Source organism: Neovison vison, chromosome 11 (assembly GCF_020171115.1).
Source record: "Neovison vison isolate M4711 chromosome 11, ASM_NN_V1, whole genome shotgun sequence".
NCBI lineage: Eukaryota > Metazoa > Chordata > Mammalia > Carnivora > Mustelidae > Neogale > Neogale vison.
In genome coordinates, this window is record NC_058101.1 from 160,894,047 (window position 1) to 160,908,770 (window position 14,724).

Consider the following 14,724-nt stretch of genomic DNA (forward strand, 5'->3'; position numbering starts at 1 on the left):
AAATTTGGAGCTTGCAAAAGTGTTGGAATAATTGGAGAGGCAGACTGTAAGTAGGTATTTAGGAATGACTCACAGAGCATTAAAGAAGTTAACTTCCAGGACCGGAAGTCATAGGGGGTGGGAATGAATTCTGAGTGTCAAGAGATTAAATACATCACAGACTTGCAAAGACAGATTTAACAAGAGAAAACTGTAGATCAATTTTCATCTTTCCCATAGTAATATAAATTCCACAAGGGCACAGATGGGACATTGTTTGGCATGGCATCTCCGGCAAGTGAGGTTTGATAAATTCATAATGAATGAATAAATGATTGTTCCTGTTGGGTTTATTATAGAAATGCAAGAACAGACTAACATTAGTAAATGTGTTAATAATTAATCTTAATAATAGAAAGAGGAGAAAAGTTCTGTATTCATTCTAATAAGTGCTGAGTGTACTTGATACAATTTAACATATATTCTTGACCTGAATTCTTAAAAACCTAAGAAACATACTTAATTAATAATATTTGACACAATAGTCAAATTAATAATGGCATATTACAAAAGTATCTGTAATATTCAGACAAAGACAAAGTTTATCTCCAACACTTCTACTATTTGCCTTTATATTGGAGATCCTAGCCAATGTGATAAAACAAGTAAAATAAATCATGTGTATTTGTTGGAAAGAAAGAAACGAAATATCAATAAGTAGGTAACATAATTGTTTATCTGGGAAGTGTAACTGAATCAGTTAAACTACAACAACTAATAAGAGGTAAATAAGATGACTGATTGCATCATAAACAATTTCCCTTTTTTCAGCAATAACCAGTTAGTAACTATAATTGAAAAAAATATATTCACAAACTACCTAGCAATAATTTAAATAAAAATTTGCTAGAACCATATGAAGAATACTATAAAGTTTTACTGTAGGGCATAAAAGAAAATGGATAGTACATGGTTTTTCTAGTTTCTAAATATATCCCAAATTTCCAATTCTAATTTAAAAATCTCAATATTTATTTTATATATATAGTGACATTTCACATTTGGGGGAAAATTGTGGATTATTTAATAAGTGCTATTAGTACAAATAACAATTTGGTGACAGAAGTTTGACTTCTATTTCATAACATAAACCACAATAGAGTTGATGGCATAGAGTTGATATATAAACATCAAATACATTTTGAATGAAAGACAGAATAAATTAAATATTTAGATGCATTATAACTAATCTATTTAAATTAGTCTTTCAAAATGTTGGTGCATACTGATGAAAGTGGAACCAAGACCACAGAAACAAATTTGGTTATTAAGGGAAAAATTTTTAATTGAAAAAAGAGACCATAAAAAAATAGAGGTCAATATTAAAATTATTTTAGAATGGGGAAAGATTACCTGAGAATAACTCAAAAGGAAAATATTATAAAGGGAAAGATGAACGGATAAACTCACATACAATTGAAGACACTTTTTTTTTTCTGGTGGGTTTGTTTGTCTAATACAAGGGCCATTCCTAACTCCCATCTCTGAGGCCTATCAGACAGACTGTGGAAAAGTGGGTGCTTGCTTTCTCAGCTACCCATCTGACTATGGATACAATATGTGATTTAGTTATAGTCAAGGGGACATAGGACTGTATTTGGAAAAGCTTTTACTTTACTACACAAAGGTACAGAATTTTCTGGTATCTCTGTTCTTCTTGCTTCCTGCCTTGAATATGTGCTATGATGTCTGCTTCTGTATCAACTATATTAACACCATGAGATAGTGAACATGAGATTAAAAACATTATGCAGAGGATGATGGAGTGAAGAGCTAAGGAAATGGGGTAGTTTATGGCACTAGTGAGCATTACACCTAACCTGGGGCCATCTGCCCCCAGACTTCTTGTTATATTAGATAATTAAGTGTCTTTATTGCTCAAGTCACTGTCGGCCACTGAATTTGTTATTTGTAGATGAAAACATTCTAAGTGAAATATACAACTATAGCCACCACCAAAAAATTCCATAAATAAAATTAAAGGCAAACAAAGACTGGGGAAATATTTGCAATATATGTGATACATTAAAATGCAATATATTTATTAACATAAGAATTTGAATCTCCCCAAAGATGTATGATGACCACAAATGGATAAAAAATAGTTTCCCCTGAGTGGAAATTCATGAAAGAGAGATAAAATGCAAATAAAAATACCAAAAGACATATAATATCAGCAGAGTTTTAAATAAGAAAGTAACTTAGGGATTAAGGAAGGTTGGGCTGGGAGCATAAGAGAGTGTAAATTTAATCTCTTAAGAGGACAATCTGCAGATCTGTATATAGGCTTCAAAACAGGCATAGTCTTGAATTTGCAGTTTTATGTTAAGGACTTTATCTTAAGGAAAGAATTACAGTTATGTGAAAAGCTATAGCCAAGAGATGTTCATCACAGTATTGCTTATAATGGTGAAGGATTAGAAACAATTTAACTTCAACAACAGCAAACCAATTAAACAACTTATGGTATGACTTCTCCAGATAATGAAATACTACGCCAATATTAAGTGTTACTGTAGGGAAATATTTAATGATATGGAAATATATGCTATAAGTGAGTCAAAAGATTACAAATCAGAATATGAAGATATGCATAGGAGAAAGACTGGCAGGAAACCCACTGAAATATTAGCAAGAGCTGATGTTGATGCGGTTAGGGATGGTTATGAATTTATTCTGTCGTGGTTGTTCTTGTTTTTATATATATATATTTTCCCTGCAATACACATGCACTGCCTTTGCATAAACGGTGCAGTTTAAAAGGGGGATTCTAGCAGGCTCTAGTCCTGCTGAAAACAAAATCTTGGGAGCCACTCCTCCTTCTGTCCTCTTCCCCCCTTTTCTGCGAACTCCAGGCTTGCTCCCTCCGGCTTCTTCCACCTCCTTGCTTCCCTGACCCCCAGCTTCCTTCACCGACGTCTCTGGGAAGCGCTGCTCAGGAGCTCAGCTCCGCAGAGACGGTGACCTCGAGCTCCAAGGGTGCCGCGTCTCCCGCGGAGGGTGCTGAGCCGGAAGAGAGGCTCCTGGCTCTCCCTGAACACCGGTCAGCTGGTGTCTGTCACACTAGCCAGAAGACCTTTCCAGAGCTCTTTGTGATTTTCTTCAGCTCCCCGGCGATTCCCGCGATCCCTGCACGCCTGCCCGTCTGCTGTGGTCCCCATAGCTAACGACACTCCGCTCCTTGCGACAGGCTTGCGACCTGTCAACTGCGGCGCGAAAAGGCAGCTCAGAGCCCCCAAAAGCGAACTCCTAGGCATCGCATTCCCTCTGCGGGAAGCCCCCCCCAGTTGACTGCCGTCCGTGCCCTCTGACACCTGCGAGCATCAGACTCCAAAGCACTTTCTTAGATCTAATTCCACGCTAAACCCAATGACGCGGCGCCCACGGCGGGAGCCAGCCCCGTGCCAGGCCAAAGAGCTGTAAAGACAAGTGAGTCCGAATTCTGGTCTCAAGAAGCCCGCAGGCCCGGCAGAGAGAAAAACCACCCCCACAGAAGACTCACGAGACCCAGGGAGGTACAAGAAACACCATCACGCTCGTTTTACAGATGCAGACGTTGAAGGCAAACGAGAGTTTCTTGAACACTTACTACGGGCCAGATACTCTCATCTAAACCACTTTCTTACCCCTAAGGCAAGTGTAGCTCTGGAGGCCTAAATATCCCCCATCTTATCCATAAGGAAACTGAGATTCAGAGGAATAACACTCCCATTTCACTGGTTTGGAAACGGAGGCTCAGAGAGACAGATCAAATCCCCAAGACCTCGCCGGTAAATGCAGGGCTCTAACCCGGGTCTGCCGACACCAAAGCTGGAAGATTTTCTCCTTAGTCACGCAGCCGGCCCTATAGAGACCATTGGAGCGCCCCAGCTTGTCCTGGGTCAGAGCCGAAGTGCGGACTTACCAGGGCTTCACGGCCTTTAGTCCAGCGCCCTCTACACGGAGCGCCCGGCATTGCTCAAAACCCCGCTCGAATTGCAGCCTGCCGCTGGGACCGCTCCCACGCGTGAGACCGCCAAGCCTGTGACCCCCTTCGGCTCTCCTTCGCGAAACCAGAATAAATGGAAGTAAGCCGCCCCTTGAAGGGTGGGACGGAGCTGCTCAGCCCGGCGAACTAGCTCTGTGTTCCCAGCGGGTTCTGAGGTTTCACCGCCAGCGCCATGTCCCGCACGCCCTGGACCCACCAGCCCCGAAATGAGTGTCTAGCTCCTGGAGGTGAGGGGGTGTAGGGGGGTCCCCATCGGACAGAGACGGAGTTCCTAGGCCTTGGGTCGCATCGGAGGAGATTCCACAGTTACAGTCCTGTTTACGCTTTTGAAGACAACTTGCGTTTTGCCCAAGTGCTCTTTTTTTCTCGATTTTTCTCTCTTGCCACCTGAAGGGTGTGATGCGGGTGGAGGTGACAGTGATGTTTGTGTGTTGGAGGAAGAGATCTCTTAGTGCCAAATGGAAATTCTAGCTGGTGCCATATTTGTAGTTGTTACCGCACTCCTCCACTCCCAACTCTGGAGGGGGGAGTTGGGAAGACAAGTGTCTTATGGAGAAGGAAGTTGGATCTGGAAGCCAAGAGTGTGTTTCTTGGGGACCAGGAGGAAGAAGGGGACCTGGGGAGGATGAGTGGGAGCCTTTTGTCACTCCTCCACTATCCGAGGAGGGCGGTGCCTGCTGGGGGCTGCGATCCCCTGCGCCCAGAGTGCGGAGCGACGGGGCCTGAGTGAGCGCGTGTACATGTGTGTACGTGAGTGTACGTGTGAAATGTGGCGGCGCCCGCCGCGGCGGAGTTGTATGCTCGGCAAAAATATGAATAATCAACACATCGCTCACACCTCCGCTGAGAGCTGGGAGGGAGCTGGGAGGTCCCGAGGGCTTTCCCCAGCCGGCTGGCGGGAGGCGGGGACCACCAGGATAAGAAGGGGGCATTTCAGAGTGGCTCTTCAGTTATCTTTCGCCTCAACTGAGCTGAGAAACCGAAAAAAGGGAGAATGGGAAGAAGTCATATTTATACTTTTTCTGTTTAAAGGCCTTACATTGCATGCCAACTGTGGCGTATTGAAGGTGGAAGACTAGCGTGGGTCTTTGTCCCCAGTTTTCCAGTTTACTGGTCTAGAGGCCATCTCCCATCCAATTTTGTACATTTATAAACTGGGAGCAAATAATCCCACTGCAAATATTGCTGCTGAGTTTAAGGATACTGTGTGGCAGTACCTAGCTCCCAGAAGTGCTGGGTGAACGTCCAGCCTCGGTTCTCCTGCATCTTACTCTTTGCCTTATCTTGAGTGAAGACCTACTGGACTAGGTCTCTCTTTTTTTAAAAAAAAAAAAAAAGATTTTATTTATCTTATTTGACAGATAGAGATCACAAGCAGGCAGAGAGGCAGGCAGAGAGAGAGGGAGGAAGGAAGCAGGCTCCCTGCTGAGCAGAGAGCCTGATGCGGGGCTCGATCCCAGGACCCTGGGATCATGACCTGAGCCCAAGGCAGAGGCTTTAACCCACTGAGCCACCCAGGCGCCCCTGGACTAGGTCTCTTAATGCTGGTTAATTAGCCCCTCGATTGCTATGCCTTAACTGCTGTGGTGATCGAGATGCCAACGTCTCTGCCCATAGGTACCTGGAAGGGGTGGCAACCCACCAGTTCACCCCATCACAGAGCCAAGCCCGGGCTTGACGCTCAGGCCACCCCACCCACCCAGGAAGCCAGGCCCCCTGGCTCTCTTGGAGGCTGCACAAAGCGCCTGTTTCTCTACAGATCACCTGCCTCCCTACACACACACCTCCTGGGCAGCCATTCCAAGCGGCCGCTGGCCCAGTTCCAACGCCAACTCTCCCAACGTCCGAACTCGGCTGCTGCTTCGCAAATTTGTTCTCTTGACCTTTCTGCTTCTTTGCCTCGGTTCCGGCTCTGATGCTTTCTGCACCTGGATAAGAAAATGGGAAGAAAGGGTGTTTCAGACAGATGATACTAAGGGGAAAGGGAGCAAGCTAGAGAGGGAAGAAAAAGTGGAGAGGGGAGGAAGAGGTTTCTGGAGTTGCCAAGTGCTAGGGCAGAGCCAATTCTGGCTCTTTCGGTCCGTTTTGGGTAAACTCATTGCAGTGACCCGGGTGGCCTGGGTGCAAGCAGTATCATGTGTCTATAAAATGTTCTTCCATGCCGCAGCATTTTTGCAGCTGTTCCTGTTGCAGTCCCCTTCACTATGCAAAAACAAATCAAGAAGGGAATATAACTTTTTACCAAATAGTCCTTAAAGAGAATTGTTCCGCATGGATGGTGGAGTCCTCCTGAAATTTTTGTGGTGCATTTGTGAATACAGTAGTATCTTCCCCCCTCCCTCTCTAGGGAATTTTTATTTATGAAGCATACAAGTCCAGTTTCTGCAAGACAAATATCCGCGTTGAAATTTGAAGTGCGAGTTAGCAGAGTTGGATAATTTTCTAAAATACCCACGAAGAATTGTGAGCTAAATATTCGGCAGGATTCTGAGATGGAGAGCAAATCCATTGATTTCTATTCCAGCAAATAAAAAGAAAATGTTCCAACTAAAACAAACAAACAATTTGGAAAAATCACTGAGAGGCTTACTTTTTCCATTTACAAAACCCAGACTGACTATCCCTATGGATCGAATTCCCTGGGTACCAGCCAGGCTCTGTTCTTTGGGCTGCATAGACCCAGGCGCCTCCGTGAGTGTCTGAGGGGTGTGGGTGAAGGTCAGGTTGCAAGGGAGGGGTGTTTTCACACTTCTGATTTCACCCCAGGGTACTGCCTGACGAGAACGAGGCTTGGTGAACAATTTTCTAAGAAAAATTTCCGAACCTCTGACCCGGAGGAGAGATGCGGCGCCCAGGAGACTGGACCGAACGATATTAGGGGAAATGGGCCTTAAAACCGATCCGGAGGAAATTGAACATACCGCACTAAGGCGCGGATGTGAAACGTGAACGGATAGAAGACTGGGGAGTTCCTCGGGAAGAGTGAACAAAGAAGCGGACGGGGTAAAAGACGGAACACCCCCACCCCCACCCCCACCTCAATTTTTTGTAAATAAGAGTGTCGTAAAGAATTTTAGTAGTGGTCATTTTAGATTTTTCTCGACCCTGGCAAGGGGCAGAACGAAGCTCGCGGGCGGGAGTCGGGGATGCGCGCGCGGGCTCCGCACCCCCGCAGTGCCGTCCTTCCCGGGGCCGCAGCTGCGCCAGCCGGGCCCCCGCGCGGCTCAGAGAAGGATTTCTGTGGCGTGCTCTAAAAGGAGGTTTGTTGGGGGGGTAGCCGGCGGCTACAGAGACGAGAGTGACCCTCCAGGAGCAACGGCTCACTTCACCATCAACCAACGCTCCTTCTGCGCGGGTGGCCAACTCTGAGTCCATCCTCCCCCAGACATACACAGAGCTAATTAAACCCAACTCATTTGGCAGAGACGCTCCCTGCTCCCCAAAGGTCAAGGCGCCGCCTCGTTGGGACGAAGGCTTCTTCCCCCTATTCCCTTGTCCCCTCAGCCCTCCTTCCGTGCTAGCCCAGGAACTTCATCTCCGCCCAGAGGGAACTTGGACGCCCGCGGCTCGCAGCCGGTGGGCCCGCGGCAATACAGGGCTGTTTGCCCGGAGCTCCCAAAGCAGCTCTGTGAGGGCGCCCCTAGCGCAACCGGCTCGGGGATGGAAGGTGGTGAGGTGCAGCTCCCACTCTTCCCAGGTCAAAGTTCCGGGGTCTCGGCTCTCCCAGGCTACCTCCTTGCTGGGCACCGCGGCCGCAGAACTTCTCTCTGGGAGGTGGGGTGGGGGCGCCCGCGCTGCGCGGCCGTCTGGTTTGGGGCGGGCGGCAGTGAGCGGGTAGAAAGGACCAATTCATTCGCTTCCTGAGGGGCATAATTTGGGTGGCAGCAGTTGGAGGAGAAAAGAGCCAGCGTCCTCGACTCTGGCTCTGCCCTTTAACCCCAGCTACTCCGGACCTGAGGGCCAGGCTGTCCCGCCAGGCTCAGGCCCACGGTTGCCTTGCCGTCCCTCGGACTTCGCTCGGTACCTCTCTAGGGCAGCGTGGAGGTGCAGCAGATCAGAGGCCCCTTGAACAAAAATCTCCGGGCTCATGAACACATCTTGAAGGACTCAAGGACTGTTCCACACTCTCCGCCGCCACCGGAGGCATGGGCTCCGCTTGGCACAGACCGCAGATGAGAATTGGGTGGGTGGTTTAGGTTCAGAGAGATTTAAAAGAGAGCGGGCCAGGGTGGAAGACTCTGAGAGCTTAGTGTTTGCACGGACCGAAATATCCATAAAGCCTGCCTATAATAGAGAATTGCCAGATTGAAACAGAGTAGAAGTTTCAATCCTACAAATTTCTCTCCCACCCTCCTTCCTTCTATGGACAACTCCTATCTTTGTTTTTACAACAGTCCCGTGCCATATTCTGGCCCCCAGTCTTTTTTCATTGCTTCCTTTTGTCCAACAGGACCAAGCCGGAGCCCTGGGGTCGCAGTGCCACAATCAGCACAACCCAGAGGCGGGGGTTTCACCTTCTCCGCCCCCTAAATTAACTACCCCATCCCTGGCCCCTGGATTTGTACATAAAGGGTTCGCTCACCCTCCCCCATCCCCTCCTCATTGGTTTTCAAGTGAATATCTGTAATAGAGACCTGCGCATCCTGAGCGCGATCCGCGGGCGCAGTCTAGGGTTGCGGTTTGCCCCTGGGGTAGAAGAGAGGCGCAGACCGGTGCCTCTCTCAAGAGAGCAGCATTTTCTGAAAGTGCGAGCTTCCAGTCCGCTCTGGCAAACGAGTTGCAAGGCGCTGTGTCCTCTAGCGGCAAACTCTCGCAGTTCATTTCTGAGCGCTCTCCTACACCTAAGGGATCTGGTCGAGAGTCAATTCACGCTCAAATTTGAGTCCTAAAAGTGGGGAAAGTCTCCTGAATGTAATCCAGGCTTTAGCCAAGGCCCTCTCAGTAATGAAGCCTGGAGGCTCGGGCGCAGTCGCTCGAACTGTGGAACAGCTGATTTGTCTCCTCCATGGCAGATGGTCTTTGAGCACAGATTTGCATTCATTGTCTTCAAATCTGTTTTCGCGCTGGTGTTCTAGATTTCAGCAGCAGATCTACGCGCAGATCAGAATACAAAAGGAGAAGCAAGAAAATAACACCCAGCCAGGAGGATTTTTAATAGGCACCGCGAGCTGCCCGGCATAGTTAAAAAGCCGTCTAGGGTTTCAGCTGTTTGGCTGAGCCGCCGCCGCCTCCCGGCCACCAACCCGTGAGCAGCAACGCGGCGACCGCGCGGTGGGCAAAGTTTCCGCGACTTCCCCGATGCCTCCCTGCGGCTCCTCTGCTGGCTTCCCGGGGCTTCGGGAACTGGAGTGGGGTGGAATGGGGAGCTCCCGGGACAACGCCAGGAAGCTCTCGCGCTCAGCGAACCACGAGCTGTCAGCAAGCTCTCATCTGCATGGGTGCGACTCTGGCTCGTGTCTGCCCGGGGGTATTTTCCTTAGCTCTTTGACCGTTTTCCGTGACACTCTATTTATTTGAATAGCACTTGAGCCTTCTTGTCCCCCACCCTGCGGCTTTCATTCATACATCCTCCTCTCTCAACAACTTGTAAACGGCACACAAAATCTGAGTGTCACCTCGAAACTCCGGGAGACTTAGGGAGAGCCATTCAGGGCACTGGGTTGCTTTGGGGAACGTTTGCACAAAACATAAGTACATGTGGTCACACTCTCCGCTTCTTCACAAACATGCACACAGATTCAAGTCCCGAGAATAAGAATGAATATGCCTCTCCGCAGGCTACAAAAATTTGCATCTAGTGGCGCGATTCACGGAAGCTTCTCGCTCCCGCGGCCAGATTGAGCCGGCACATCCCAACCTGCAGGGCCCGACTACTCGGCTTGATTTAGGGGCCCCAGCCCACGCACGCACACGGGGTTCGGGGAAGGACGCAGCGTCCACAGCTTTCTGTCCCCTTTCACCTCCCCGACTCCCAGCAACGCCGAGCGTGGCGCGCGCCGCCGGAGGACGTCTGCCCGGCCTGCCCAGCGCCGGCCAATCCCGAGCGTCCATGCAAATGAGGCTCCTTATCGGGCCGCGGCTCCGCCTCCCGCGGTTGCGGCCGTGGTAACCCATTCATGGGGCCAGCGCACGACTGCAGCCCGGTTCCGCGGTGCTCGCAGCCACCGCCTCCTCTCCGCTCCGGGTCTTTCCCTTCCTTTTAGAACTGATCCTGTTGGGGATTTTTTTTTTTTTTTTTTTCCTAAATTCGAGCGGTGGGGAGGAGTAGGGAGGGGGGACCAGGAGGAAGGGGAGCGATTAGGCAGCCATCAATCTCCTCCTGTTTCTCCCAGAACAGGTGATGCTTCTAAATTGTGATCACTTTCTGGAGGCAGCACTGCAGCTGGAAGGATGCGAGCGACCTAGGACGGAGGCCCTGAGGCGGCAGATCTGAACTTGCGCAGGATAAATAGCAAACTTTAACTACATCAGCCCGCACCTCACGCGCGGAGCAAAGGACGGGTTATCTCTTTTTACCGCCCCCTCCCCCCCAAGAGAGACTCAAACTTCGGCTCTTGATCCCCTTTCTTGGATTGCTTTGGAGGAGACGTTTTGGTGTTTGGTGACAGCATTGGGAACAGTGGGACAGTGTTGTAACTCGTATTTTTAAAGCGACAGTAGACCAGACTTTTTAAATGTTTGGGATTCAAGATACTTTAGGAAGAGGACCAGCTCTGAAAGAGAAATCGCTGGGTGCCGAGATGGATTCGGTCAGGTCCTGGGTCCGGAATGTCGGCGTGGTGGACGCCAATGTCGCTGCGCAGAGGTAATGATACGGCCTCACCATTATTATGTTCTTGAAGTCTTTTCTTCGTTCCCTTTCTCGCTCTCACCGTCTGTCTGTCTGTGTGCCCCCTCTGTCTCCCCCCATCTGTCGTCCTGGCCCTGCGCGCTGGAGCTGGACCTGGGGCAAGCAGGTCGCTGCAATTAGGGGGACACTTACCCCGCAGCCAACACTCGAGTTTCCGAACTGCCTGGGTCGTTTGTGTTTGTCCCCCACTCCTTCCCCACAGACCACTCTTTGGGAAGAAAAATAACAAAGTGGCATCCAACGCCTTGGGGCTCAGCCCTTAGTCCAGCGATGCGGGCCCAGCCGGGAGCGGAGTGCGAGGACGCGAGCTGGCAGCGGCGGCCGCCGGAGAGCCGGGCTTCCCGGCGCCTCCCGGGTGTCGCCACGCCGCTCGCAAGCGCCTCTCCTCCCGCATCTTGCCGGGTGATTCCTGAAGGCCGGAAGCCCCGCGGCCAGATGGCGGCGGCGACGCGAGGAGTGGGAGAGGCTGGAGCCGCTGCCGGGAAGGCAAAGCGTCCGGGAGCTCCGGGGCGGGGGGCAGGCTGGAGGTCCAGGCGCAGAGATAAAACAGTGGACCAGACCTAAGGAAGAGGGGGTGAGGGAAGACAAGAGATTAAAAAGGGAAGACGAAGGAATAACAGTAGAAAGAGCTGCAGAAGAGGAAGAAAGGCGAGGAGAGGAGACCGGCGGCAAACGCAGGCATCAGCAGCCTTTAGTTTTGCTAGTTAATGAAGTTGACTTTGTTTCTAAGAGTCCGCGTGCTGAGATAGTAAACTCCTTGTCTAGGGTGCCACCCCACGAAGACATTCTAGTCTCTTTCCCTCATCCCCACTACTGAGCTGGGATTTATGGTTTCCGCGTCCTTGCCTTCGAAAGACAGCCTCCCTCCCACAAACCCCAAAGAGCCTACGAACTTCTTCCCACGACTCCAGCCTTCCTATCCTCTCCCCTAGCCATCTCCCTCTAAGTTCTGACATCACTCAGAGAAATGCCTCCTTTCCCAGACAGGCCACATCTCCAGGTGTCCCGGGTAGAGCGAACCAGCCGCCACCCTCGGAGGAGAGGAGACCCGGGCGGCCGCGGCTCCCTCACTTCTCCAGGAGCCCGGAGCGCTGCCATCCCCCCACCCCTACCCCAGGCAGACGGCACAAGGCTGAGGCGCCTTTCCGCCGAGGTCTGGGGTCTCTTAGAGCTTCCGCCGAGGGAAATCAGGCAGCTTCGCAGGCCCGGCTCCGAAGCGCATTTCCTTAGCCAAGCACCTTAAAGACACCTCCCCTACTTTCCTCCTTTACCCGGATCAAATAATTGTTAAACTTGTAATACGCAGCCGGGGTGACGGACTCTAGCCAGAATTTTACGCCATTCAGAAGAGTGAAAGTGCTCGCGCCCTGGGGTAGGAGGCCCAGAGATCCCAGCGCCGCGGGGCAGCCCTGGCCATCTGCGCGCTCGCCTGGGCCCAGAGACTTCTGTTAAATGTGATCTGGCGGCTAGTTTGTCCCCGGCCGCGACAGGTCTGCAGGGAGGTGTGTGCACACATTCAAAACGCTCGAGGGCGCCTCCCGGGTCCTCCAACTTGGGTTTCGCGGTCAGCGGGTTTGGCTGTCGCCGCCAGGAGATGCAGCTTAAGCAGGGATCCCCCTGGCCCCAGGCGAGGACGCTCTCCGCCTCTTAATAACATTTTGCCTTCTCCAAGCGCAGCACTTCTGGGGGCGGGGTCCCTAGTATCACTTCGTCCGCAGTGGCCCGCGATCCTTGATCCTGGGGATTCCACTCTGCCACTGTCCGGGGAGCAACTTTTCGGAAGAGCGAGGGAAGCGGGAGGAGAGGCCTCTCCCGGTAGGCTGAAGCTTGGGCTCTGGGTTTTCTGCCCGGCCCCAGGGGGTTCCCCACCCACCAATTTTTGGGAGAGAGCAAGGAAGGCATAGTGACCGGTAGCAATAGGTCAGTTAGCTCCAATGAAGATGAAGGAAAAGGGTCGCTTCTTCAAAAGTAAGGAGGCATTTATTGCTCTGATCCCAGGGGCCTAGTTCCAAATCCTGATCCAGCTAGGGGCTTTACCTGAGGGTGACGATAGAGACGGCCTTATGGGGATAAGACTTGGGCTGCCTCCTTTGGGGTTGTTTGGGACATTGGTCCGCATTGGGGATCTTTCGGTCTCCAGTAAAGGCCAGACTGTGAGCTGCAGAGCGCTGGGATGCCCCGGAGGTTGGAACAGCCCGTGGTGGCGGTGTACAGGACGGTGGTCCCGTTAAGCCGACCCCTGTGCCCACTGAAACTACTCGAAAGCATCCCCTTTTCTTACATTCAATTGCAAAAAAGGTCTGAGGGGCCCAGAACTCTGGACCGGGGACCAGAACCCTTGACAACACCCCCCCCCGTGGTATTTGTGTAGGCACGTTGGTAATGTGGTGTCTTTCTCTCCTTCCCTCTGGTCTGGTGTCCCCCGTGTCTCTTCCTGCTCAGCGGAGTCGCCCTGTCTCGGGCCCACTTTGAGAAGCAGCCTCCCTCCAACTTGAGGAAATCCAACTTCTTTCACTTCGTTCTGGCGCTCTATGACAGGCAGGGGCAGCCGGTGGAGATTGAGCGCACAGCCTTCGTTGATTTTGTGGAGAACGACAAAGTAAGCGAGGTCCCCCTCTTCTCCTCACAGCCTGATAACTACCTCCTTGCACAATACTAAAGATTCCATCTGTCATTCGAGACACCTTTCCACTCATATCATCAGGAATGATAAATCGAGGCTTCTGGCCCCAGCCTCTGAGTCAGTCAATTTCGGGCACCTCCTCGCTGCGGGGGTGCTGGCGGCTGTATGAACCCAGCCTCTGGGTCATTAGCAGAGCCTGCGCATGGACTGACCGTGGAGCAAACCCCCTTCAGACCAGAGCATGTCCTTTTCTGGGGTTATTCTATTTTATACACACCTGCCAGTGCCTGCGGAGTGGAGACCTAGAGCCCAGTCTTGACCCGCCTTCCCTATTTTGAGCCCACTTTTCCATTCTCGCTCCCCTGTGCAGTGTCCACGCTGACCCAGGCTTGAGTTTGGGGGCTGGATTCGATCTCAGATGAAATGGACATGTGACAAAAGGAAAGTCTTTTGCCCTCTCTGGGCCTGCGGAGCTTTAGGGCAGAAGCTTCCTGAGGTCCCCCTCGAATTTGGGCCCTGGTCCCTGAGCTTGTGGCCCCAGAGGCTCCAGTCTTGACGGGATAGAGCCAAATGCTGCCATTGCCAATGACAGGTCCCTGCATTTTTCTGCCAAGGGAAGCCTTGGGACTTCTTAAGGAGGGACAGAGCCCCGTTGGGTTGGGAGGGGCTGGTTTAAAGGCATCCTTGGTGGGGTGTCCTATTGTCAGCTCCTGGGGGGCGTCGTCACACTTCTGAGGACATTTTAAAGGGGGAGGGACAGAGGGGTGGCCCAGGGTCAAGTGGCCAGAGCCATAGCAAGTTTCAGAGGTTGGCCCAGGGCAGACGCTAGTGCCCTTTGACCTGGGGCTGGGCAGGGGGTTGTTCAAAGCTGAGGAGTGAGCGGCAGGAAAGGCGGTGGGAGGCCGTGCAGGGCGCGCTCTCTAGTTTTTCCTTCATTGGGTGGGGGGTGCTGGAAGGCAAGGGACTCAACACTGCCTGTCTTTTCAGGAACAAGGCAACGAGAAGACCAACAACGGCACCCACTATAAGTTACAGCTCCTCTACAGCAATGGTAAGCGCATAGCGTCGGGCGGTGCCTGCTCATTTCTCTTGCTAGGAGGGCGGCTGACCACGTCGCAGTCACTTGCAGTCAGCCTCCAGACAGGGGAATGCAGGGCTGCAGAAGGCTCAGGCAGGGCCAGAGGCAAGTGCGTCGTCTTTGCCCCCAGGACCGCACAGCCCAAG

The 14,724-nt window shown here is 51.4% G+C and overlaps 1 protein-coding gene across 1 annotated transcript in view; it reads left to right on the top strand.

Annotated features, from left to right (window-relative positions):
• Positions 1 to 10,126: 10,126 nt before the first annotated feature.
• Positions 10,127 to 14,724, top strand: part of EBF2 (EBF transcription factor 2) — a 192,312-nt gene continuing 187,714 nt past the window's right edge. The window contains exons 1-3 of the mRNA XM_044225117.1: positions 10,127 to 10,832; positions 13,320 to 13,476; positions 14,488 to 14,551. Of these exons, the coding sequence (XP_044081052.1) occupies positions 10,702 to 10,832; positions 13,320 to 13,476; positions 14,488 to 14,551 (352 nt within the window). The 5' untranslated portion in view covers positions 10,127 to 10,701. The remainder of the gene's footprint in view (positions 10,833 to 13,319; positions 13,477 to 14,487; positions 14,552 to 14,724) is intronic.